This window comes from Nyctereutes procyonoides, unplaced genomic scaffold (assembly GCF_905146905.1).
Source record: "Nyctereutes procyonoides isolate TBG_1078 unplaced genomic scaffold, NYPRO_anot_genome, whole genome shotgun sequence".
Taxonomy (NCBI): domain Eukaryota; kingdom Metazoa; phylum Chordata; class Mammalia; order Carnivora; family Canidae; genus Nyctereutes; species Nyctereutes procyonoides.
In genome coordinates, this window is record NW_026575139.1 from 43,416,140 (window position 1) to 43,441,936 (window position 25,797).

The following is a 25,797-nucleotide window of genomic DNA, read 5'->3' on the forward strand; positions in this document are numbered from 1 at the left end:
ATGGGCTAGATATATAAATTTTATAGTGTCAAAATAATTGATAGTTTGAAAAGAAAAATATAGTAAGCCTCAGGGTAGCAGTAAAAAAATAATAATAAACAGGTTTAGAAAATGAACTACAGGGGCGCCTGGGTGGCTCAGTTGGTTGAGCGTCTGCCTTTGGCTCGGGTCGTGACCCCAGGGTCCTGGGATCGAGCCCCGCATCAGGCTCCCTCCTCAGTGGGGAGTCTGTTTCTCCCTCTCCCTCCCCCCACCACTCATGTTCTGTCTCTCTAATAAATAAATAAAATCTTTAAAAAAAGAAAAAAGAAAAGAAAATGAACTATACCTTAAAAAACTTAGCTGTGTAACTTACTAAATATAAGTAGATACAGAACATTGTAATGGGAAAAAATTGAAATAATGCATATGTTCATCAGCACAGATGGATTAATAAACTGATAAGTATGAAGAACAGTTAAACAGCTGTTAACAGAGATTGAAATAGAACAGGAGGCAATGAAATGAAAAGACCTTCAAGATTCATTATTAAGTTAAAAAAAAAAAGACAGAATATGGTGTATATGATATGAACATTCATATGACTATTTTTTTAAGTATATTTGTGCTTGTCTTTCTTTGCCTCACATTTTCCTGAAGGATCCTCCCCAAAAGCTATTAACAGCAGTTATTATGAAGAGTAAGGCTACTTTTACTAATCATTTTATAAATGCTTATAGCAGGTACATTTATTTATTAAATACTGTCAATAAGGATTAATTTGAGGGATTGGATAATGGGGTCATCATTTTCTTCTTTACACTTTAGTGAAATAGTAAGCATCTAATATTTATGGAATTATAAATATTACTACATAATCTACTGCTTTCTAGGCTGAGAGAAATAGAAGAACGACTACATGGATTGAAGGCATCATCCATGACACAAACACCTGCCTTAAAATTTAAGGTAAGAAAAGAGAGATGAGATTTTTATTTTTTATCTCAATTTCTTTTCAGACATCATTTGAAGTATGACATTAACATTCAAGTGAAATCTGAATTTTCCTTTCAAATGAATATATATTAAACACACACTGTATGTTGGACATTGCTAGTTTTGGGGTTCTACAAGGAAGAATGGACAAGATGGTTCCCCAACCCATAGGATATGGAACATAGTGCTAATAGTACTATTAGCAGTGTATAGAATGATATATACACAAGAGAGGGGTTGTAATTTTGTCTGGAAAGGTTTACAAAGGAATGACATTTGTACTTGATCTCAGCAAATTGGATATTGCCAAGTGAAGGAAAGGAGAAATATTCTGTATAAAAGAAACAGCATAACAAAAGTGTGGAGGAGTATGACTTCCAAGAAACATGAAATAATCTCAAGTAATGGAAAGAGAAAAAGAGAGACAGATCTAGAAATATTTAGCATATAGAATTAACAAACTTTAGTGACTAGCTAGTTCTGGATGACAAGAAGCATAAGTAGAAGTATATCAGTGATGATTTTAAGAATGGAAAGCTGACATTTCATTCAAATAGCAGTCTATGACAAAAGCACAAGATGGGACATATATGATTGGTTTAGAACATACAAAACAGTTTAACTAGAATGTATAGGATTCAGGGCAAGGGCTGCAGGATAGCAGGAAGAGCTAGAAATAAAGAACTTATATTTGATTGGACAATGGGAAACTTTTCAGGATTTTTGAGCACCAGAATGAAGTTGTTGAAAGCAGTGGTTTAGAAATATAAAAAGTGACAGAGAGATGGTGACATTGACCTGATGGTTGAAAAGGACACAGCCTATAGCTGAATAACAAATAACTTGCTTGCAATGTTAAGTGGAGCATGGTATAAATTCCCTAATACTCATTTCCTTGAGAATGTATACCCAGGGATTATGTACCATATTATCTCGTCTTGAAATCTCTTAATCACAGGAACTTTAATATACAGGCTAAGTAATGGAATGATGCAGAAATATTTTTTTTTTTTTGAGCAGTAAGAATTTTCTTACTGAGTCTATCTCTATGACTTATAATGTTTTCTTTTTAAACTTTAACATACGTAATAGCCATATGGTAAAGTTAAACTTATATTAAAAACCATAGGGGATCCCTGGGTGGCTCAGCGGTTTAGCGCCTGCCTTTGGCCCAAGGCATGATCCTGGAGACTCAGGATCGAGTCCCATGTTGGACTTCAAGCATGGAGCCTGCTTCTCCCTCCTCCTGTGTGTGTGTGTGTGTGTGTGTCTCTCTCTCTCTCTCTCTCTCTTTCATAAATAAATCTTTAAAAAATAGTAATAAAAAATAAAAACCATACAAACATGGTCTTTGGAGTCATCTCCACCTGGAATTTGAGTTCCATCTCTACCACCATGATTATATATAATCAGTGTTTTAAATATGTAGAATTGATCTGATAGAAAAAGTAAACTCTTTTATTTGAAGCCCTTGGTTTTTGTTTTGTTTTTTTTAAAACTGGAAAGTTGAGTATGATTCACCAAGTATATTAGGTTCTCAAAATTCAGTATCATATTACTAGAACATATTCACTATTATTGGGTATTCTTCTAAAATGTAGTCATATGTAGTCTAATAATATGGGTTTTAAATTATTACTCATAGAAAAAAATACAGAAATCTGAAATTTAAAAAGGAATATCTGGGATCCCTGGGTGGTGCAGCGGTTTGGCGCCTGCCTTTGGCCCAGGGCGCGATCCTGGAGACCCGGGATCGAATCCCACGTCGGGCTCCCGGTGCATGGAGCCTGCTTCTCCCTCTGCCTGTGTCTCTGCCTCTCTCTCTCTCTCTCTCTCTCTCTCTCTGTGTGTGTGTGTGTGTGTGACCATCATAAATAAATAAAAATTAAAAAAAAATTAAAAAAAGGAATATCTGATGAATTGGCAAATATGTAGAACTCCAGAGATGTACGAGGAACAAAAGTCTTTCTTTGCCTGTTAACCAATGGATGGATTTACTTTCAGAATACATGTGTTAAATCTGTTGTAGGTGACCACTGAACTTCAAAAAGAAAAGGAAAAAAAGAAACTATTGTCAAAAACTGGTCTTAGAGAGTGGGAAACTTTGCTTCTGATCATGAAGCTCTGCTACTATCTGGTTATGTAATGTTAGCCAAATCATTTAACATCTTAAATTCATCTGTTTTTTCCTCTCTGGACAAGGAGGTTAGACTACATGTCTAAACCTCTTTTTCACTTTTAAAATTCTTTGATGGTTGTAATAGCATTAAAGTAGTCATTATTCCTATAATGATTACTTGGTGTGTTTGTCAATGAAACCGCATATCAGTCATAAAAGAAAGAAAAGTTATTTATTCCATGGATGTAGCAATTTAACAAACATTTATGAAACACCAGACCAAAGCATAAAGTTTTGCTAGGGTGTATGTGTATATACGTGTGTGTATTAAGCAAAAAGGATTTACCAAAAAAAAAAAGAGAAAGAAAGGATTTACATAGCTTCTCTTCTATCTCAACTATTTTTATATCTTTCTCTAGCCTTTATTATTTTAATTATCTTTATCCTTTCAAAATTGGTATTTTTATCTGTGTCACTACTATTTCTATAGTTTTAATAACACAAGTTAATTTTCTTCAGCCTTCAGACATGCTGAAGCTACCAGTCTTTTAAAAACAAACAAAAACTGGGGCGTCTGGGTGACTCAGTCGGTTAAGCATCTGCCTTCAGGTCAGGTCATGATTCCAGGGTCCTTGGATCCAGCCCCACATCAAGCTCCCTGCTCAGCAGAGTTTGCTTCTCCTTCTCTCTCTGCCCCACTCCCTCATGCTGTCTCACTTGCATGCTCCCTTGCTTGCTCTCAAATAAAATCTTTTAAAAAAATAAAAATTTTCTCATATCTTTAACATAAAGGTACCATTTTCAAAAAGTATATATTCATTCATTTGGAAAAAAGAATCCCTTCAGAGGCAGTGGGAGAAGAGATTAAAGGTGCATAAAATTGGAGCCAGGGACAAGTATAGTTACAATATAGCTACAGTGCAGTCCAGATTAGAGACCATGAGATGAAGTGTTAGAGTCTGTTGGAATAACTTCTTAGATATTGGGGATGAGAGGGAAAGATGAATTGGGGATGTCTCACTCATCGGGATAATGGGACATATGAGTGAAGTAGGGTGACTGTAGGAGAGAAAGGTGTCATGTTCCATATATAATCCAGTGCTGCTGGCCACACTAGTTTTCTAGACACTCTCTCCTGTGGCTTCCATGTGTACAGCATTATCCTGGTTCTCCTTTTCCTTTCACTTTCCCCATTTGTAGGCTTATCTCCTTCACCTGCTAATCAAATGTAGTCATTGCTCATAGTTCCAGCTAAAGCCATCTCTTAATCTGTGCACTTCATAAGCCATCTTACCACTTCTCCTGGTTTTACATGTCACTTCTGTGACGGTGACACATAGACTTTGGCGAGGACATATCCAATTCTATATCTCTTGCCCTAAAATTTCAGCACTTGGTAGATATGTTACAGATACTTCAAACTTGTCATGAACAAAAACAGGACTTACCTACAGTTTCCTGCTGCAGTAGATGGAACTACTGCTATATTCCCAGTTACCCAGGCCCAAAACTTATAACTTGCCTCTGACTCATTCCTCATCCTCATCTCCATTAAATCATGTTGACTCCACCCTCTCCTCTCCCATTTCCATTTCTGAATGGAACACCTTGTCCTGCCCAGATCAAATTATCTTTTGCCTAAATACTGTCAGTAGTTTCCTAACTTGTCTCTGAGTCACCAGATTTTCAGTTTTCCAGTTCATCCACACACTACTACCAGGTTTACTAATACACACACTACTACCAGGTTTACTAATACACACACTACTTTCCAGTTTTACAGTTAATCCACACACTACTACCAGGTTTACTTACCAGTTTTCCAATTCATCCACACACTACTACCAGGTTTACTGATACACACACTACTACCAGGTTTACTAAAACATGGGGTCAAATCCTCTTCCCTTCACTACTAAAAAATCAATTAAGTCCTACTTTTTTAAGTTAAATAGTCAAGGTTCTCTACCTTCCCATTCCAAGTTACGTTTTCCCAACACCCAATTTTTCAACTATTTCTGTTTTCTAAATTAAGCCAGGTTCTCTCCAGCCTCTGCTTTAGTTCATAGTGATTCTGTCAATCTGAAATGCCCTCCTTTCTGGCCCCAATGACCCAGACTCAAATGGGGAAATCCTTTTATTTTTTTTTATTTTTTATTTATGATAGTCACACAGAGAGAGAGAGGCAGAGACATAGGCAGAGGGAGAAGCAGGCTTCATGCACCGGGAGCCCGACGTGGGATTCGATCCCGGGTCTCCAGGATCGCGCCCTGGACCAAAGGCAGGCACTAAACCGCTGCGCCACTCAGGGATCCCGGAAATCCTTTTTACCTTGTATCACCAATGCAAATGCCTTCTCCTCTCTCGCAGAAGACATGCAGATAGCAGACACATGAAAATGAAATGCAAATCAAAACCCTATTGAGATACCACCTCACACCTGTCAGAATGGCTAAAATAAGCAATACATAGAAACAGCAAGTGTTGGTGAGGACTTTGAGAAAAGTGTGGACTATTGGTAGGAATGCAAACTGGTGTAGCCACTCTGGAAGACAGTATGGAGGTTCTTCAAAACATTAAAAATAGCGGTGCCTAGGTTGCTCAGTTGTTTGAGAGACTGTCTTCTGCTCAGATCATGATCCCCGGGGTACTGGGATCAAGCCCTGTGTCAGCCTCCCTGCTCAGCATGGAGCCTGCTTCTCCCTCTCCCTCTGCCACTGCTACTCCCCTGCTTGTGTTCTCTCAGTCAAATAAATAAAATCTTATAAAAAAATTAAAAATAGAATTAACATACAATCCAGTAATTCCACTATTGGATACTAACATAGGGAATATAGAAACACTAATTTGAAAAGATACATGCACCCCTATGTTTACTACAGCATTATTACAATAACCAAATTATGGAAGAAATGCATCCATTGATAAATGGAAGAAGAAGATGTGATTTACACACACACACACAAACACACACACACAAAACATGGAATACTAGCCATAAAAAAGAATGAAAGCTTGCCTTTTGCAACAACATGGATGGATCTAGTGGGTATAATGCTACATGAAATAAGTCAGAGAAAGTCCTATGATTTCACTTGTGGAATTTAAGAAACAAATTGACAAAAAGACAAACAGATTCTTAAATACAAAGAACTAACTGGTAGTTGCCAGAAGAGAGGTTAGGGGCAAGGTTATGGGTGAAATAAGCGAAGGAGATTAAGAATATACTTATTGTGGTGAGGTCTGAGTAATGTACAGAATTGTTGAATCATTGTATTGTACACCTGAAACTAATATAGCAATGTATGTTAATTATACTGGAATTAAAAAAAAAAGAAACCTCATATAATGTGAAAAGAGCTGTGTAAAAACCCTCAAGAGTTGAGGGGATCCCTGGGTGGCTCAGCGGTTTAGCACCTGCCTTCAGCCCGTGGCATAATCCTAGAGACCCAAGATCAAGTCCCACATCGGGCTCTCTGCATGGAGCCTGCTTCTCCCTCTGCCTGTGTCTCTGCCTCTCTCTCTCTCTTTCTGTCTCTCTGTCTCTCATGAATAATTTTTTTTAAAGTCTAAAAATAGAAAGAAAGAAAGAAAGAGAAAGAAAGAAAAGAAAGAAAGGAAAGAAAGAAAACATACCCTCAGAGTTGGAGTTATTCCTTTCTTTACTCTCTTAGAGCAGTCTTTCCCGTGTTCACTAATTTTATTCTGCCTCCCCCACAGGATTGTAAACTCTGAGTGCATAAGCTCTGCCTTATTGGTCTTTACAGACTTTGTAGCACCTAGAATATTATGTAACACAAAATAGTAGCTTAAGGAAACTAACTAGTGTTGAGGAAACACACAATGAAATGGTCTTCCTTCTCCTCTTTTGTTTTCTATTAGTTTAAAGGAAAATGGAGTTGCTTCTGAAAATAGATTTTTAGAATAATTAAGGTGGGCAGCCCGGGTGGCTCAGCGGTTTAGCGACGCCTTCGGCCGGGGCGTGATCCTGGAGAACTGGGATCGAGTCCCACGTCAGGCTCCCTGCATGGAGCCTGCTTCTCCCTCTGCCTGTGTCTCTGCCTCTCTCTCTCTCTCTGTGTCTCTCACGAATAAATAAATAAGATCTTAAAAATAATTAATGGTTGGCATATAATTAACAAATAATGCAGATACCATCTGAACAAAGCTCATGAAAAAAGACTTATATTTGAAGATAATTTTATTATTTGTATTATGTTGTGCCCAAATCTAATAAAAAACACTTCACCAGTTTTAAAATTTAAGATAACTTTCTCATTTTAGGTTGAGAATTTCTTCTGCATGGGATCCCCACTAGCGGTTTTCTTGGCGTTGCGTGGCATCCGCCCAGGAAATAGTGGAAGTCAAGACCATATTTTGCCCAGAGAAATTTGTAACCGGTTATTAAATATTTTTCATCCAACAGATCCAGTGGTGAGTTGCTGTTAGGTATTTTCCCCTCAATATTAAATCATTCCTAAAGATTGTAAGAAATATTACAAGGTACAACTTAACTAATGAGAAATGAATTCATTTATCTGATGATATCTTCATAGATTAATAGTTTTAAGACATTTGTGTTTTGGTTTAGGGCTCAGCTAATACTTTAGAGATGATCTGTTTATGTTACAGTGTAAGCATAATGTAAAAATATTATCTCTGGACAATTAATACATGGAAAAAATCTTCTCAACTGTCAAACCATTACCAGTTGTGATACCAATAACCCAGCAACCATAAATTTCAAAAATCCCACTTTAAATTCTTCTTTCTGTAAAGCATGCTACAAGTACTGAAATGTGTCTGGTAGATCCTCTTAGAGATGAAAATATTTGAAAAATGGATGAATTTACTTTAGCCTGGTGGGATTATAAAATTGGGGGGTTTTATATTCTGTTATGTTTATACTGTTAATAATTTTTTAATGTAAACACTCCAGTGATCTTGCATCCAGGTGGACCATTTTTTAATACCAAGTAAGGTTTTTAAATGAGAAAAATGCTCTTTAACCTTTTTTAAGGACAAGGCTAGGTATAACTAAATTTAAAACAAACCATTTTAAATATCATTCATTCTCAGAAAAAATGGCTTTATCTTTTAAAAGATCTTTAGCTAGTACCAAGTAAATATAACATTGACTAAATACGAGAATTTTAGAAAATTTCCTATATGTTAAAGAATCAAAAATGCTATATTTAAGAAATAAATTTCACTGCATTGGAAACTAGTATTAGATTCAAATACAGACTGCACAATCTTGGCCATGTCACTCCTAAGGCTGTTATCTATATGATGCAGATGATATTTTACTTCATAAAGTTGTTAGTATTAAGTAAAATACATGTGAAAAAACCCAGCTAGACATTAAGTATTTCATTAGTATACATTCATTTTACTCATTGTCTCACAACTTGAAAGTGAACTTGAGTTCATAGAGGAACTCTGAGTTTTCATTGTATACCCTGTCCTTGGTATAATCTTAACTTTGTTATATTATAAAGGGGGGGCCCTAAACTCATTGTATTTAAGTTATTATTCATTTTATAGTTTTTCTCTGATTTTTTTAAGTAAAGTTTTTTAAAATAACGGTTATGTCAGAACTCTGCTAGGCAGTATTTACAAACATTATCCATTCTTTCCAACATCCTTATGAGGTAGGAAGTGTTAATCTCCTTTGTACAGGTCAGGAAACAGTGTCTCTGAGACCTTGCAACTTGGTAGATTTCATACAGTTAATAAGTGACAGAGGCTAGAATACGAACTTGGGGGAATTCCAATGCCAAATCCATTCATTGCCTTTTCTGCTATATCATCTCTTCTTCACATTAGACAAATGGTCTTGTATCAGCATCTAATTTGTGCTGTTACTATGTTAATCTATTTGAAAATAGAGCTTACTAAGAGCTCCTAAAATATTACAGATTGATTTTTGATCACATTCTGGTTTACTATTTACTACTTCAGCTTTGTTGGTAAGACAAACATAAATCTAATTGTTAGGATGATATCAGAACATAATAAAAATGAATCTGTCTGAAAGACAAATCAATGGGCTCTGTTAACTTAGACCTATTCTAGTTTTTTCCCATAATCTCATCATTAAGGCTATATAATTATACCAATTGTATATTATTAATAGTGAACAAATAGGAATGCATGTTAGAAATACCAGGTTTTTAAAAATTCCCTAAGGTCTGCTGAGCATGCAATAGAATAAGAATAAACAGTTTAATAAAATCCAAGCATTGTGCCTTAATGTTGTGTTTCTTTGAATGTTTTTTAATCTCAAGGCTTATAGATTAGAACCGTTAATACTGAAACACTACAGCAACATTTCACCTGTCCAGATCCACTGGTATAATACTTCCAATCCTCTACCTTATGAGTATATGAAGCCAAGCTTTCTCCACCCAGCAAAAGAACCTACCTCAATTTCAGAGAATGAAGGCATCTCAACAATACCAAGCCCTGTGACCTCACCAGTCTTGTCCCGCCGACACTATGGGGAATCTATAACAAATATAGGCAAAGCAAGTATATTAGGTAATTTCTCCTAAGTATTTCTTATTAGTAAATATAAGCGTTTTTTTAGATAGGCATTAAATTTAGGTTACTTGAAAATACTCTGTTACAAAATACCCAACATTTAATTCCTGCATTTAGAATTAACTACCCTCTCTTTCGTATTAAGAGCCAAAGGCCCTAAAGGTTCTAATTAGATCAGATCTTGTAGTTTTAGACTATGAGATAGCTGGAGAGACAAAAAGTCTGGAAATCAAGACCTTCATTTTAATCTTGGCTCTGCCACCTACTGTGAGGTATTGGGTAAGTCACATCATTTTTAACCGTCTGCTAACTCATATGTAAAATGAGAGAGTACTTCAGTTCTCAGGGGCCCCCAAGGGTGCCAACCAGTTCTCTGATTCATGACTTAATAGTCTCTAAAATTGTATCATCCTAGGGACAACAAGGATATTTAATTTCTCTTTAAATGATCTCCACCAGCCACAATGTTTGGTGTAGCGCTGGAGCTCAATTATGTGCCCCTTAAATTAGTTCATTGCTTTTGGTTATGGGTTGTCTTAATATAGAATGCCACAAGATGGCACTATAAATAGACTTTTCATTGATATTTCACTTTGTTATATCGATAGTTTATGATAGCTTTTTATAACATTCACTTCAGTAGTAAAGCATATCGATAATAAATATATGCTCATGTCAGTGGCATGGTTCTGTTATTAAAGTTTTTAACCTTACCAAATACTTTAATAAACAATGATCCCTTGAATGAGATAGAATCTTTATTCCTTTTTTTGTAAGCTAGATTTTTGCAGTTTGTACAACTCTCATTCTATTCAACACCATTTTTACTTAGAAACCTACAGTATAGGGCAGCCCTGGTGACTTAGCGGTTTAGCACCACCTTTGGCCTGGGTTGTGATCCTGGAGACTCGTGATCGAGTCCCAAATCGGGCTCCCTGCATGGAGTCTGCTTCTCCCTCTGCCTGTGTCTCTGTCTCTCTCTCTCTCTCTCTCTCTCTCATGAATAAATAAGAAAATTCTTTAAAAAAAGAAAGAAAGAAAGAAAGAAGAAAGAAAGAAAAGAAAAGAAAAGAAAGAAAAGAAAAGAAAAGAAAAGAAAAGAAAAGAAAAGAAACCTACAGTATAAATTGCAGTTTTCCTATGTTCCCACCCTGGAAAAATATGACTATGGCTTGGTTCCTCTGCCAATTGGCTGTAACTATGGATGGTGCTCTTTTAGCTTGGTATGTGGTGTAATTCAACAGTCTGACTGCCCTGTTTTGTGAAATACAGGGGCCGCTAGCATTGGAAAGGGCCTTGGTGGAATGTTGTTCTCAAGATTTGGACGTTCATCTACATCACAGCCATCTGAGACATCAAAAGACTCAATAGAAGACGAGAAGAAGTCTGTTGCCTCGCTTCCCACCACCACTGTTGCAACACAGACCCTTCCACACAGCAGTTCTGGCTTTCTGGATTCTGCATGTTAGTCATATTCTTCTTTCCTTACGTTTATACTATATCACTTACAACTTGAATGTGGAAAGGATTGAGATACTGACAGGAACAGTCAACTCTAAAATCTAAAGCATAAGTTAGCTTTAAAGGAAAAATACTTTTTCCTCTGGTTATATTTTTAAGTAGAGCTCACAGGTAAATGCAGTTTTCCTCTGCATTGGTGAATTAATAGTTAAGAGCCTGGTAGCACAGGAGTCTTAAACATCAAGCATAAAACAAATCTCTGGTGTGAGCAGCCCCTGGTTTTATAAAGTAGATCTTTTTTTAAAATATGGTCTTTTCAGCCTCAAAATTTTATTTAACTGCTTCAGACCTATACTGTGATATTCTTGATTCTTTTTCAAAGCTGTTATGCCAGAGCCATTCTGCTAATTCTATAGTTCTCTTTATCCAACCAAATTATAAGACTTTAAGGCTTATATTGTATTTGATCTGCTGTATGGCTTTCAATCCTATCCCAGTTTACCTAGCATAAAGTAAATATTCAAGAAATAACTGAATGAATGGATAGTTATGCTGGACTTCGCATTAGAATAGAGCTTTATTTAATTTTTTCCAATAGATTTCTAAGGTTTAAAATCTTAAATAGTTGTGAAGTTCTTATACATTTTATTTATATTTAATTTCAAGAGTCTAAATTTGAACCTTATTTTTAAATGTCCATTTAAATAAGACTATAAATCAAGTCTTACTTTTCCATTGGCTACGTAAGGAAATGTAGATTCTCGAACTAGCTGCTTTTTTAACTGTAGCAAGCAGAAAACTTTCCTTCCTTTCTCTCTAAATGTTTAAGCAGATTTTATTTCAGATACTTGCAGCCTTGTTTTCTTGCTATATCAGCTACTCTAAATTTCAAAATGACCATTATCCATTGCCATCCATAAAACATAACTTAAAAAGGAAGTTCAGGTGTGGCAGTCCTAGAGACTGGATCTTTCTCCACAGACAACCCCACTCCAGGAGAAATTATCCTGGACATTCCTGAATTGGATGTTCCTGTTTGGACCAGTAGCATTTTTTTAGCATAATTCTATTTATGTCAAACTCTGAGTCCTGAAAATTTTATAATTGTAAGCCTTTTGAACACTGCCTAGAAAATTCATTTTGGACTTTGTACAAAATTCATTTTTTAGTTTTCTTATATGAGTTCCTATACTACTGCTGACTTAAGCTCTCATTTCTACTTAATATCAAAAATGTGACTGTAAAAATACAGAATTCTTTTGTGACATGCAGAGATCAAACTCTAAACTTCTGGGAAAAAATACTTTGAAAGAATTTTGTAAGATGGCAGGTAAAAAAGTCACAATTCCTTGTTATATTAATGCCCCCTAGAAAGGGTAATGAAGACATAAAGACAGTCTATAGGATCTGAGGGAAGAAAGCTGGCTTTTAGGTCTTTTTACTATTTAGCATAGTAATTTCAAAAGAATAATAGAAAAACCTTTCTTCTTTCAGGACAGCAGTTACAGAGATGCTTAGCTATATTGCATCATCATATTTTGATAGCTTAACAAAATTCTTTTTCTGCCATTCTTAGGTATAAATTCTTTGTTATTCTCCTCTAAATATGAGCTAATCATGACTCTTGGTTACATATATTTATCTTTAGACATAGATGTAACTATTAAAATGAAAGTACTATAGTAGGATTCCACCTTTTAAATCAGATTCTCAAGATTTGCCTTACTAATTCTTAGATTTGCTTCAATAATACATTTTTCTATATAATCCTGATTTAGACATTCCTTATGTCATACTTGCTATTTTGACTATATCTTGCAAATCATAAAGACTTTCTTCCTTAAATCTTCTTTCTGGAATTTGGTCATTGTGATTAGGCGATTCTGGCTTCCTTCCTTTCTGCTCACATTGATTGCCTCAGTTCTTGATAACCTTTATTCTGAAGCTATGGACTTTGATTCTCTTGCTTTTTGAAGGTAAGATGAACAAAGACTTTGAATTCATGAATCAATCAGGGTTCCTCTCTTTGAAGAGTATGTGTGTGCTGTCTGTTGAATCCACTTTATTGTCATCAAGTTAAAGCATCTTAGATAGCTATCCTTCATTTCTTTTGAAAAGTCTACGCTTATTTATGGTTCCATTTCTTATATTCCCCCGTGTTTATAACATATGTAAAGAAAAAACTATTTCTTTTAACATGTTTTACCTTAGGTTAGAACTTAAATGAGCTATAAATGTTGGGAATATCTGAGTATTAACAGATTATGACCTTGTATTTCAAAGTTAATTATGCTTACATTTTCCATGAAAGAGCTCTTCATAAAAACCAAAGTGTGTACTTCTTTATGTCTGCTAGGTTTAATCAGCATATTTAGGGGTAGTCATCTAAATTTTGCCACTACATCGTTGAAGGTCCTTTGTAATCCTCAGCCAGCACTTTACACATCTTGTGTTTTTTGTTTTTTTTTTCACAGATTTCAGACTTCAGGAATCGTTCTTTAATCTCCCACAACTTCTTTTTCCGGAAAATGTAATGCAGAATAAAGATAATGCCCTCGGTATGGTATATGTCAGGAATAGCATTCAGAATACTATGACAATGATCTACTTTAGAAGTCTTCTGCTCATTTAAACTATGAGATCAGCTTGAATGTCACCATTATATAGACTATTTTATATGTATTTTCTAACCTTAAGTAGTGGTGGTCCTAAAACCCAAGTATTGACTAGCTGCTTAATGTGCTAAAATGATAATCCTGTGTGTTCCTACAAAGAAGGAATCTTATAGAGGGAAGAAAAGCATTAGGCCATTTTCCTTCTTTATTGTCCTAAAGGCTTCAAAAGAGTTCACTGTTCTTTTCATGTAAGACATTTAGATATAAAAAGTTTTTATGGTATAAGAAATGTAATCATTCCCAGTTATTTCAGATACTGGTAACATTTCTACTTAGGGCTGTAGGTGTGCCATTGCTGTTGATATCTGGTTTCAACATAAATATTTAATGTTCTTTAAAAGGGATAGGATCGCTTTTAAAAATTAGTATTTTTGGATGCAAGACATATTTTCAGTCTCTTAATTTTCAGCAGATTCTAAATGTATTACTAAGGATTGATCCTAGTTTAAAAATCATTTTTAGGGACACCTGGTGGCTCAGCGGTTGGGCGTCTGCCTTTGGCTCAGGGCATGATCCCGGGTCCTGGGATCAAGTCCCGCATCATGCTCCCTATTGGGAACCTGCTTCTCCCTCTTCTCTGTCTCTGCCTCTCTCTCTTTCTGTGTCTCTTGTGAATAAATAAATAAAATCTTTTTAAAAAATCATTTTTATCATTAACTTTCATTCTTTTTTCCACAGCTCCTCCCTCTTTCCTTTTTTTTTCTTTCTTTTTAATATTGGATTTTTCTGTAACAAAAAATACATACAGGTTTTTCCTTGGATTTTTAACTGCATCTAATTATACAACTTCTCTATTTAATTGCTAATATCCATACTTTTTTTCTCTATTTTCAAAAACAAGAAAACTCTTAACTTGATAAAAATTCCAAAACAGTATTTTACTATAACAAACTAATATGAGTTTTTTTGCTCCCTAGCAACAGTTTGTGTTGATGTGACTTCATGAATTTCCTTCAAGGAATGATCTTATATAAGTGTTCTCTCTGGCCCCTGCTCATGTAAATAGTCAAATCCATTGAAGAAATTATTTGACTTGTGCTTTTTGCATATTTTATTAGATGAAGGAAAATTGATATTCTTATTAATCCTGCATTCAAGTATTCCTTATATCTACTATCTTAAAACCATCCCAGCTATTGAGGCAATTAGACCACTAATCGTAACTACACCAAACTGATTCAAATGGTAATATGTATATGGCTTATGTTTCTCTCCCCTTGCTTTTTTTCATTTAAAAATGTTTACCATGAGCCAAAGTACCAAGCTAGTCACTAGAAAAGATAGCAAAATGAAACAGACCTCAGTACTGCCCATAAAGATGTTAAATGCTGGTATGGAAATTAAGTATTTTCTAGAGAATACATATTCTAGTAGGGAGGTAGATGACTATATAAATAATTATAATATATGATAGAATGTGATGAGCCACATAACAAAGGTATAAGTAAAGGAGTCTGTCAGTTCTAAGGATTGAGAAAATGCTTTGACCTAGAGAAATCATAAAAGGCTCTGTGGAAGTAGAATTTGGACATGCAGAGATGAAGAGATGTTTTGGGGAGAAGAAACAGCATAAGCAAAGCACAGGGTATGTAGAGAACCAGAACTTAGTTGAACCAAAGGATGAATGGAAAGGAATAGATCCAAATATAATAGGAAAAGTTTCTTAAACCAGATTGTTAGAAGTTCCAACAAATCTGGCCATCTCCTAGAGTTCCTTTTATTCAAAATTTACCCATAAACCCTATATTCACCCATAAAGCCCATCTGTTACAAATGTGAGATATTTGAATATCTTTCATTAGTGTTGGGAAATTATTTTGAAATTATTTTGACAGATATGAAAACCATCTATAAAACATTTTAGAGGGTTTTTTTTTTTCAAATAAATGACAGTTGGAGAATATTCTTAAATATATTTGAAATTATAACAACTCACAAGATGTAAATATTCCTTGAATGTCAAACACCTACCACATGAAATGTGTAGCTGCGCTGAGGCAGCACAGAAATAAGAAAACATAATTTACCAACAAGAACTCAGCATAATCTTTTTTTTTTTTTTTATGAAAAAATCTTTGGCCAGTTACTTGAAAACACAGTTTCCTTTACTAATATTTTTCTTGGTGTCTGCCTATAGCCAAAAATCATGCAATTATTACCATAATTATTACTTACAAATAGGATAACTTTTTTAAAAGCTTATTTATTTGAGAAAATGAGAGAAAGAGGAAGGGAGAGAGAGAATCCCATCCCCACTGAGCACAGAGCCCAACTCAGGGCCCAATCTCATGACCCTGAAATCATGAGCCAAAACTAAGGGTCAGACACTTAACTGACTGAGCAACCCAGGTACTTCAAGATAACTTTAAAATTAAGGTTTTGAACATTTCTCTCCAGGGAAGGTAAGATGCTTCCATTAAAATAGTAGAAACCTAAAATAGTGCACATTTTAATACTAAGATGCTTACTTTATATTCATACATATTTTACTTAATACCATATCCATATGGACAAGACTTGTGTAGAGAGTTCTCTGATGAAAGCACAGTACTGATGACACCTTACCTAAATAGTTCATAAATTACCAACATTCACTTTGGGGAATAGGAAGGGAAATAGGCCTGTTTGTGAGACTCCCAGAAAAGAAAAAAAAATCCATGTTTTAAAGCAGTATAAGCAAACTGTTAATGATTGTTAAAATCTAACGGTCTTTTTCTCATTTTCACTTCTCTTCAATTGTTCAGGATCTCAGTCTTTGTGGATAGAGGAATTCTAGCCCTTAGGCACTCAAAAGAGAAAAAAAGGATAAAGTGATGATTTTATGTTCTCCTTTCTCTTTGACCTCACTTGGTGAGAGAAACTAGGAAAAACTATCAGCTGTGTTATGCCGCCCATTTTTGATATGCTAATAATGAGAAAGTAGGTCCAAGGCAATTCCATATAGATTTGGGCCTACTTGGGCTAAGAGCCCATCTCACAGCACATAAAAAATGGTACTACCATCTAGACCCTTACTCCCTTGGGAATTCTATGATCTACATAAAAGGGAGAGAGAAGACGAGACATAGGCCCACCTAATTCCATTCCTCTACCTGTAGAATCAACATATGTAAGGTCAACTGGACGGGCAGCCAGACTGTCTGTTGTAAACCTTTTAAGGAAAATGAGAGACTAAAACCAATGATCAGGTACAGGCTGGCTACTTTATTCCCATTTTGATGAGGGCAGCCTACAGATAAATAGCAAGGGGTAGAGATGGTCAGTCTATTTAACAACACTTACTAGAGTCCCTGTAGGTGATAAGAATGGCAAAAGCCATAATAGGATGATAATTCAGCATTTGAGTTTCTAGTATATGAAAGACAGTGTTTCATGACAGTAACAACATTTAAGAATAAATTTCACAGGGATACCTGTGAGTGGCTCAGCTGTTGAGTGTGTCTGCCTTTGGCTCAGGGCGTGATCCCAGGGTCCCAGAATCAAGTCCCACATCCGGCTTCATGCATGGAGCCGCCTCCTCCCTCTGTGTTGTGTCTCTGCCTCTCTCTGTGTCTCTCATGAATAAATAAAATATTTTTAAAAAAGAATTTCACAGACACAGTTTCAAAGCCAAATAATACTTACTAAAACAGAAAAAATCTCCCTTGCTTTGACTTTAAAACAACAATTCGACTTAAAACTGTTGGACTAGGAAGACATTACATTCTCCAGTGGCATTTTAAAGTAGAAATTAGGGATCCCTGGGTGGCGCAGCGGTTTAGCGCCTGCCTTTGGCCCAGGGCGCGATCCTGGAGACCCGGGATCGAATCCCATGTCAGGCTCCCGGTGCATGGAGCCTGCTTCTCCCTCTGCCTGTGTCTCTGCCTCTCTCTATCTGTGTGACTGTCATAAATAAATAAATAAATAAATAAATAAATAAATAAATAAATAAATAAATAAATAAATAAAAATTTTAAAAAATTAAAAAATAAAAAAATATTAAAAAAAAATAAAGTAGAAATTATAACTTGAGGGACGCCTGGGTGGCTCAGCGGTTGAGTGCCTGCTTTCTGCCCAGGGCATGATCCTGGAGTTCCCAGATCGAGTCCCACATTGGGCTCCCTGCATGGAGCCTGCTTCTCCCTCTGCCTATGTCTCTGCCTCTCTCTCTCTGTGTCTATCATGAATAAATAAATAAAATCTTTAAAAAAAATTATAACTTGATGGTCTTCGCCGATACTAATGTGTATTTTTCTTGTCTCTTCTGGTTTTCCTCTTGTTTCTCCTCTTCTTTATAACTAACTGCAGCTTGACTTCTCTTCATCATGCTTGAGAATTCCAGTTTCCTCTTTTTTCAACTTCCTGTCTGTTGTGCCAGACTGTGCCTACAAATCAAACTCAAATGTCCCACAGAATACAAAAGATAAAAGATTCAGATATTACTATCCCACAGTTCCACATATGGATTGCAGCTATTTCTGTTGTATTGTGGATTAGCTTACTGTAATTTAAATGAGAAAAATAGTTTAAAAAAGTGTAAAAGGAAAAAAAAACTGTAAAAGGCCTATGTCAATATATTTTACGAGTGTTTTATAACCTAATTGGCATTTATACTGCTTATTTGAAAATGTATATATATCTATATACAACATGGGTGTTCCTTGTCAGAAAAGCATAGTTGGGGGATCCCTGGGTGGCTCAGCGGTTTAGTGCTGGAGTCCCGGGAACGAGTCCCACGTTGGGCTCCTGGCATGGAGCCTGCTTCTCCCTCTGCCTGTGTCTCTGCCTCTCTCTCTCCATCATGAATAAATAAAATATTTAAAAAAAAAAAAGAAAAAGAAAAGCATAGTTGAATAGAAAAATAACGACTATATGCATTTTTAAATCACCAAAGGATCTTGTTATAAAATACCTACCTAAAATAAGCATTAGCTAAATATTTATGTGAAAGTATTCTCTAGAATAATATGATTTCCCATCTGCAACTACCAAATTTGCTTTTTAGAAAGCAAAACCCAACTTTTTTTCCAACCTCCTTGATTTTTGACACCTTTTACTTTCCACATCTTCTGGCACTCTGAACAAAGATTTGGATGTTTTTTGTTTTTAAGATAGTTCCATCAAAGTATTATATCGCCCAATGACAGTTTTAAAGGAGTTCCTAAAGATCAAAATATTATTTTTCTAAGTGTTTTATCTCTAAGGACTTATTAAATGAATCATTTGTAATTCTCTTATTAGCCTTGATTTTTCTCTAACAGGTATTGCAAGGACTTTCTATGGGTTTTAGAAAATTTTTTTTGAATTCACTGGATTATTTGAGAGTAGTAGCTATAAGTGAAGTCCTTCTTCCCAAGGATCACGACTGTTCCTCCCAGTTTAACCACCCCTGCCACCCAGTGGATTCTTTATCCATCATACATTTAGTGAGCACTTGTATATCGCAGGTGCATGTGAGGCCCTGCTGACTGCTTGGGGACCAGGCTGTGTGATGGCAGCCACAGGGGGAGTCCGGGACTGCAAAAAGTCACAACAGAGCAAGGTAATGGATAGGGCCGCCCCAGAAAAGGAGCCTTTGAGTGACCTGTGCACCCTCACAGACATCACTGCATATAAGTCTGGCCCACAGTTTTGCAAGAGACGGTTTTCCTTATTTTATAGATTAGGAACAAAAATTAAATGGGAAAGTCAGATTTGAGCCCAGTTTCTTTACTCCAGATATACTGTGTGATACCAAGTGATTTTTTTGTTGTTGTTTTTATTCCTTTATTATCCCATATTGGCCTGAGCATACAAAGGAAAGGACTCCACCAAATAGAATCCTGAGCTATTTAGACTGCGGTTGGATCTCCCCCAACCCCCACAAGATTACAGTGGATGGTCATGTAAGAGGAAAAAAATACAATTAGGAGAATCACTTTTGTTAGCTAAATTTTTATTCTCAACTCTAGGTAAAGTCTATATAGAACATACTGTAAAACTTACTCATTTGTTTGACTCTCTTTTCTTTTTAGTGGAATTGGATCACAGAATTGATTTTGAACTCAGAGAAGGACTTGTGGAAAGCCGCTACTGGTCAGCTGTCACATCGCATACTGCCTATTGGTCATCCTTGGATGTTGCCCTCTTTCTTTTAACCTTCATGTACAAACATGAGCACGATAGTAATGCAAAACCCAATTTAGATCCAATCTGAACTCTTGAAGGACATTAATGGCCCAAAACTGATTTCTTTCTGTTAAAATGTGTGTGTCAAGATATGGAGATTTCAGGTTAAAGTGTTTCAGTTTTGTTTAGGGCAAGAAACATTTGAATTTAAAAGCACTTTATTTAAAAAACAAATATTTTTTCAGCCTGAAAGAAGTTATTTACAGTTTTCATCATTTTAATTATGAGTCTGATACAACCCCCTGCAGAGAATCAAGACCTAGAATTGAGTTTGGGTGAACTGTAAGGTTATAAATCACAATCTTAATTTCTCCCAAATATAAAAGCATATTAATGAGTTGAATCTAATGTATTAACCAAAATATGTTGTAAATCTAAAATGGCCAAGGTCCAGTGTAGTCTATGTAAAGATCACAGGTGGTATCACTGTTGTAGATTTCTATGAAAGCTTCCATCTCCACAGTTCCTTTGGAAGAAGAAGATAACAGATTTCAAGTGTTTTGAATTTAACTTGCTTAGAAAAATTAATGCTAAAAAAATATTTAAACTACTACTGTATTTATAATTTATTTCCTCTAACGACTTTATTTCAACATATGAAACATGAAAATTTTTAAATGTTTCCTTTGAACAATTTAAGAAACACATTTGATTTCTATAGAGTTAAGACCCTTTTTTCCTCAAAACTCCATCTTTGTACTCTTCAGATGAATATAAAGACACTGTGGCATACTCTCAGTATTTTTTGCATTAAAAACTTGTGGTTTCACATAATTAATACTAGTTCAGTTATTTTAAAAAAAAGAACTTTGTATTATGTCAGATGTACCTTTGAAAAAGCTCAAGTTTTCTAAATTTGACACAAAGTACTCCATGGCTACATTTCATTAACTTTATTGGACAATTAGTAAACAATTTTGGAGTAGTGAGTACTACAACTATTTTAAATATATAAACATCTGTGTGCCAAACAATTAACATATATAAAGGAATGGAGTGCCACCAACAGATTTTACTTGCGAAGTATATAAGAAAACCTGGTTGGGACACAAGGCACATAGATCAGGATTCCAAGGCATTGGGAGAGTTTTCCTCTGCTGTGATGGTCTCCACAGTGCTTTTCATCTAAGGAGCTCAAAGTGCTTTAAGATTCAGTCATCTATGTGGTAGCTCCCTGTGGTAAGTAAATGAGTGTCTTTCTCATGTTACATGTTAATACACTAAGGCACCAAAATATTTTAAAGTGCCTTGAATTAGATTACAGAGCAAACAGAAGAGCTCAGATTGAGGCTAGACTGTATTCTTTTATAAGCTGTTCAGTGACTAGTAATTCACATGTGACCTCTTAGTTTGCAAACAATAATAATCACAAAGGTTGAAATGTGTAATTTGGAGAAGAGACTGTGAAGCCATTATTTTAGCCTACTTTTTGTATATGTTCTGGGGTTCTCACATACAAAGGAGAGTTACTTAGAGGGGGACCATCTCTACCCCAACCAACCCTCACTCCCTAGTGGATTCTACTAGGTTCCACTTACGGTGCTGTCTTTGCTTATCTTACAAGGATTTTAGCTGCCTAGTAATCATTGTCAGACTGGGAGCAAATTTGGTCAGTTGCACATCTCACCTACTCTCTTTACAAATAATGGAATCCATAGGCTCACCTATAGGTTCTCCTGCAGCACCATCAGTTCTCTTGTCTGTTCTGGCCTTTCATTGAATTTGCACAACAGAAGGCACTTCTTTTTAGTGCTTAAAAAGATCCCAAGGTTCCATGACCAAATATGTGACTCCCTAAGAAATGCTTGCTCTAAATGGCTTTTGATGAAATCTTAGCAAAGCTGAAGCAATCTCTTTCAAATATAGAGATTCCAGTGAACTCAGGTCATTTTCATACCCTGTTTTACTTCATAAGTCTAATTTAGTTCTCAGGAAAATTAAACTCCTGTCTCATATGACTGTATCATTAAAGGTACTTGAACATATGTTGCTGTAGGTGGTGTGACATTCAAATGTCTAAGATCTTTAAACGATTCATTCTTAACTACTAGAATGTGAAGAGAAAAAGTCTATCAAACCTTTTAATTTGATAATAAGTTTAAAAAAAAAGGATATACCCATAGCTACAGCATATCATCTGCTTATTTTTCACGTTGTGGAAACAAAATCAGATTTAACCATATGGAGTTTATTTGAATTCTTGAAAAGAGCAACACTTAAAACCCCCTTGGCAAAATGAGATAGTCTTGGATTACTGAACAGGTGTTTTGTTTTCAATTCATTATTTCATCAATAGAGATGGTGATCTTGATTTGGTCGTACTCTTCTTGCTTCCATGTCTCTGCATGTTATCATGGAATGTACTTGTATATACTCAAGTAATATACAGAGTATGTGTAATTCCGGCTTGATTTAGAAGCTAAGTCCGTTACTGAGTAACATTTTGCAACTTTATTCCGGCAAGTACTAAATTGGCCAAAAAGTTCTGTTTTTGATACCATTAAAATTTTATTCTCTATTTTGTGTATATGCTATGATGATTCTTCTGAGTGCTGGTCAGATCATTCAATTTTAATCCAGTTAGGGTCCCAAGAATGATCAAAACTTAGAATAAGGAGAATGTTTGGGATTAAATCTTACCTTATTTTACTTTGAAGTCAGCCTTTGCTAAACCCTTTTGTTCATAACTTTATTTTCAGCAGTAATTAGGCTTATGTTAAATCCGTCGTTACTGTATTATAGGACAAAATTACAAAATGGGCTGGGTTTCCCAAGAACTACCCCTTTTTATGTGAGGCAAACCTTAAGAATCTTATCTTTTACTTCTTTCTATTAAATAGCATCTGTCAGTCTTTGGAAATTCTCAAACTTCACATGTCCTACCGAAGCCTTCAGACAGTGAAGTGTGAACATTCGTCCTCATTCTCTTCTCTCTGTTGTTTCTTCACTGGGGGCTGAAGTATTGTGTTCTATATGGCATTTCACACACCTTATGCCAGCTTTGCATTTCCCTGAAGCATAGACGGGGGAAAGAAACCACCGGTGGTGTCCCAGTCGGTTCACCATTCATTTTCAGTGATGGTACTTCAGCCCCTTAAAGAGACCAGACCTTGAGATTTCACTGTAAGGCCTGCAGTGGAGGAAAAGGAATTGAATGGCTTTCTTGTTAATTAGGTTGGTTATATATTTTAGTCTCCCCAGCTACTACATTTGGACAATTGAGAAAGTTAGTTTGAGTGTGTGTCTTAAAAGTTTTTTTTTTTTAATATTCTTTTAAGTTTATTTAAGTAATCTATATACCCAACGTGGGGCTCAAATTCACGGTCCCAAGAGAAAGACTTGCCTGCTCTTCCGATTGAGCCTCCCAGGCACCTCTGTCTTAAAAGTATTTTTCAACAATCTTGTTGACATGGAAATGAGGCTAAAAAAGAAACATGTGACATTAAAGAAGGGTCAAGACAGAGCAAAAAAGAGGATATAGTAATCCTACACCAGAGAACTAGAATTTTACTCAACCCTCTAAGCCTTGGCTAGTTGACTTCTGTGAATATTCTCAAGTTTTACCTTATCCATATTCTGTCATCCTGGGCCTCCAGCCTCTGCCAGGAATTGGAGGGTACTCTGGCTGAATTTGAAACACATGCGCTAAGTATTTTTATAATTAGGTATGGTGAATATATATAGTTTCCTAATGTTTTGTAAGAATTCACTTACATGAAAAACCTTTAGCCATACCTACAAAGAACAGATCTGCAGGAAGCACCCCCTTGGTCTCCTAACTCTGTCTCCTCTAGAATGGGTCTAGGGAGCCTGTACAACACACACTGTCTCCCTATATATTCTCCTTTTGTATTAGTCAAGGGGAAAGGAAGTTGCAAGGAAATACAGTATTGAGTTTGGGGCAGTGTACAGAATGGCAGGATAGAGAATTTCATCTCAAAGTTCTCATTTAGTAAATGTTAGTGCTGTGATGAGAACAGCCTCAGTTATATACATCCTGCTTCAGTCTTCAGTGGTTGTGATAATATTCAAAGAATCCTAAAATCTCAGGATTTATATAGATTTTAGAGGTCAACTGCTCCAACTCTGTTTTAGTTTCATGTGAACATTTAAATAGCATAGAGTCAAGAAAAGTAAAGCCAGAGGCAGCATGTTAGGTTCAGCCCAAGAGGTTCAATGAAAGGCCTGACTGCACAGTGCAGAGAAGGGAAGTGACAAGCCCCTAAGGAAAGATAACCACTAGCAGTAGTAGAATTCTAAAGCTGGGAGGGGTGAATAGATCAACATTTTCCAAAGCATGTTTTGCAAATATCAGTAGACTTTTTTTTTTCAGAAAATAAGTTTGGGAAATGCCAAATTAAAAGAATCCTTTACAGCCGGACTTTGGAGCCTGTGATACACTAAAGGTATTAAGAACCTATCTGCTACTGTGGGGGTTGGGTCAGGGAAGGGCAGTTTTTCCAAATTTATTTAACCAAGTTTGTTTTTGTTTTTTTTGTTTTGGAATATACTTAGAGAAATCCTGATCACATTTAATTTAATTACTCCATTTTACAGAGATCTGCACCTTCATGCAATCTCTTCATTTGACAAGTGACCACTCCTACCCTGTAAGATCACATGGCCAGCCAATGACAGAACTAGAACCTAGTCCCCACCCCCAGCCCCTTCCCAGTGACATCTTAGGCCACACTGTGGTCTGTTTCCTTCCCCTAGTAGATCTGGAACTCCTAAAGGGCAGAAACTGCCCCTCTTCCTTGTTGTGCATCCTCCTCGCCCCACCCATAGCCCTCTTGTGTAGCCTGATGCTTTATGGGCTGCAAGCTCTCCACAAATGGCTCCTGCCCCGAGTTCCCCAGTTGGTTTCCTTTGTTTCCAAGGCCCTCAAGAAAGAGTGCCCTGCTGGGTGGGGACAGAGGGCCTCTCGTCTTAGACTCCACATACTCAAGAAAAAGAAAAACAAAAGAATGAAAAAAATTTTTAAAAGCTACACCAGAAACATTTTATTAGTTTTCCATTCTGGTGACAAATGCAAACTTGGTAGGGAAGTTGCACAGTGTTCAATAATGTTCGATATTCACTCCCTTCCTTAGTGTTTGTATGTTGGCTTTTTATCAATTCATGACAAGCAGGTCCCTTCTAAAACTATTCCAACAGAGGTTAACTAATCGAAGTTTTTTCAATTTAAGTATTTTGGAGAACAGAAGAATTTTTGCTGCTGCTCCTATTGCAGATGTGTGTATCTGCTTGTTTCCCTCCAAAAATAATTTCTTGGCAGATAGCATGAACTTTTCTTCTGCCTTTGTGTTTGAATAAGGGTGGGAGTGTGCTTAGTATTGTCTGTCACCTTATGGTTTTTCATTTATTTGTAACAGAGTGCAACTTGCTTCCTCCCCACCCTACAGTTATCTGAATACATTGGGAAGTCACTCTTTAAAAAGATTACATCTGGTCTTCTGTTGGAATAAGATGAAAAACAAGTGTATTAACACTTCACCTTTAATGCTTTCTCCTGGAAAACATGGAATATATGAGCATCATTCATACCTTCCCTTGACTATACCCACACACACCACCTTCTCTGCTTGATCTCTGAAAATCTTTGATTACCTGTGAAGTTTGTCATAGAAAAATATAACCATTTTTGGTTCTAAGGCTGTCATAATAAATCCAAACTCTGCCAGTAAGAGTCTGGAGAGCTTTTTGCTTTTTGCCATTAGGTACATTTCTCAGAAGCAACTGGCACTGTGCCTTTCCCGAGACCCTTCAGCTTCCATGACCTCTTCAGCTTCCATGACCTCTTCTGATGTTCGCCCACCCTCCCTGACAGTCCAGCTCTTAGAAGGTAGCCTTTTTCTTTTTCCATTCTTTCCT

General features: G+C 36.1%; 1 protein-coding gene across 2 annotated transcripts in view; it reads left to right on the forward strand.

Moving 5' to 3' along the window:
- Positions 1-24,361, forward strand: part of DDHD1 (DDHD domain containing 1) — a 108,588-nt gene extending 84,227 nt beyond the window's left edge. The window contains exons 9-14 of one of the 2 annotated variants that reach the window (XM_055304210.1): positions 873-948; positions 7,379-7,528; positions 9,385-9,637; positions 10,913-11,104; positions 13,576-13,659; positions 19,770-24,361. In XM_055304210.1, coding sequence (XP_055160185.1) covers positions 873-948; positions 7,379-7,528; positions 9,385-9,637; positions 10,913-11,104; positions 13,576-13,659; positions 19,770-19,951 — 937 coding nt within the window. In that variant the 3' untranslated portion in view covers positions 19,952-24,361. The remainder of the gene's footprint in view (positions 1-872; positions 949-7,378; positions 7,529-9,384; positions 9,638-10,912; positions 11,105-13,575; positions 13,660-19,769) is intronic. The other variant, XM_055304211.1, reaches the window with a different exon arrangement.
- The last annotated feature ends 1,436 nt before the right edge of the window (positions 24,362-25,797 follow it).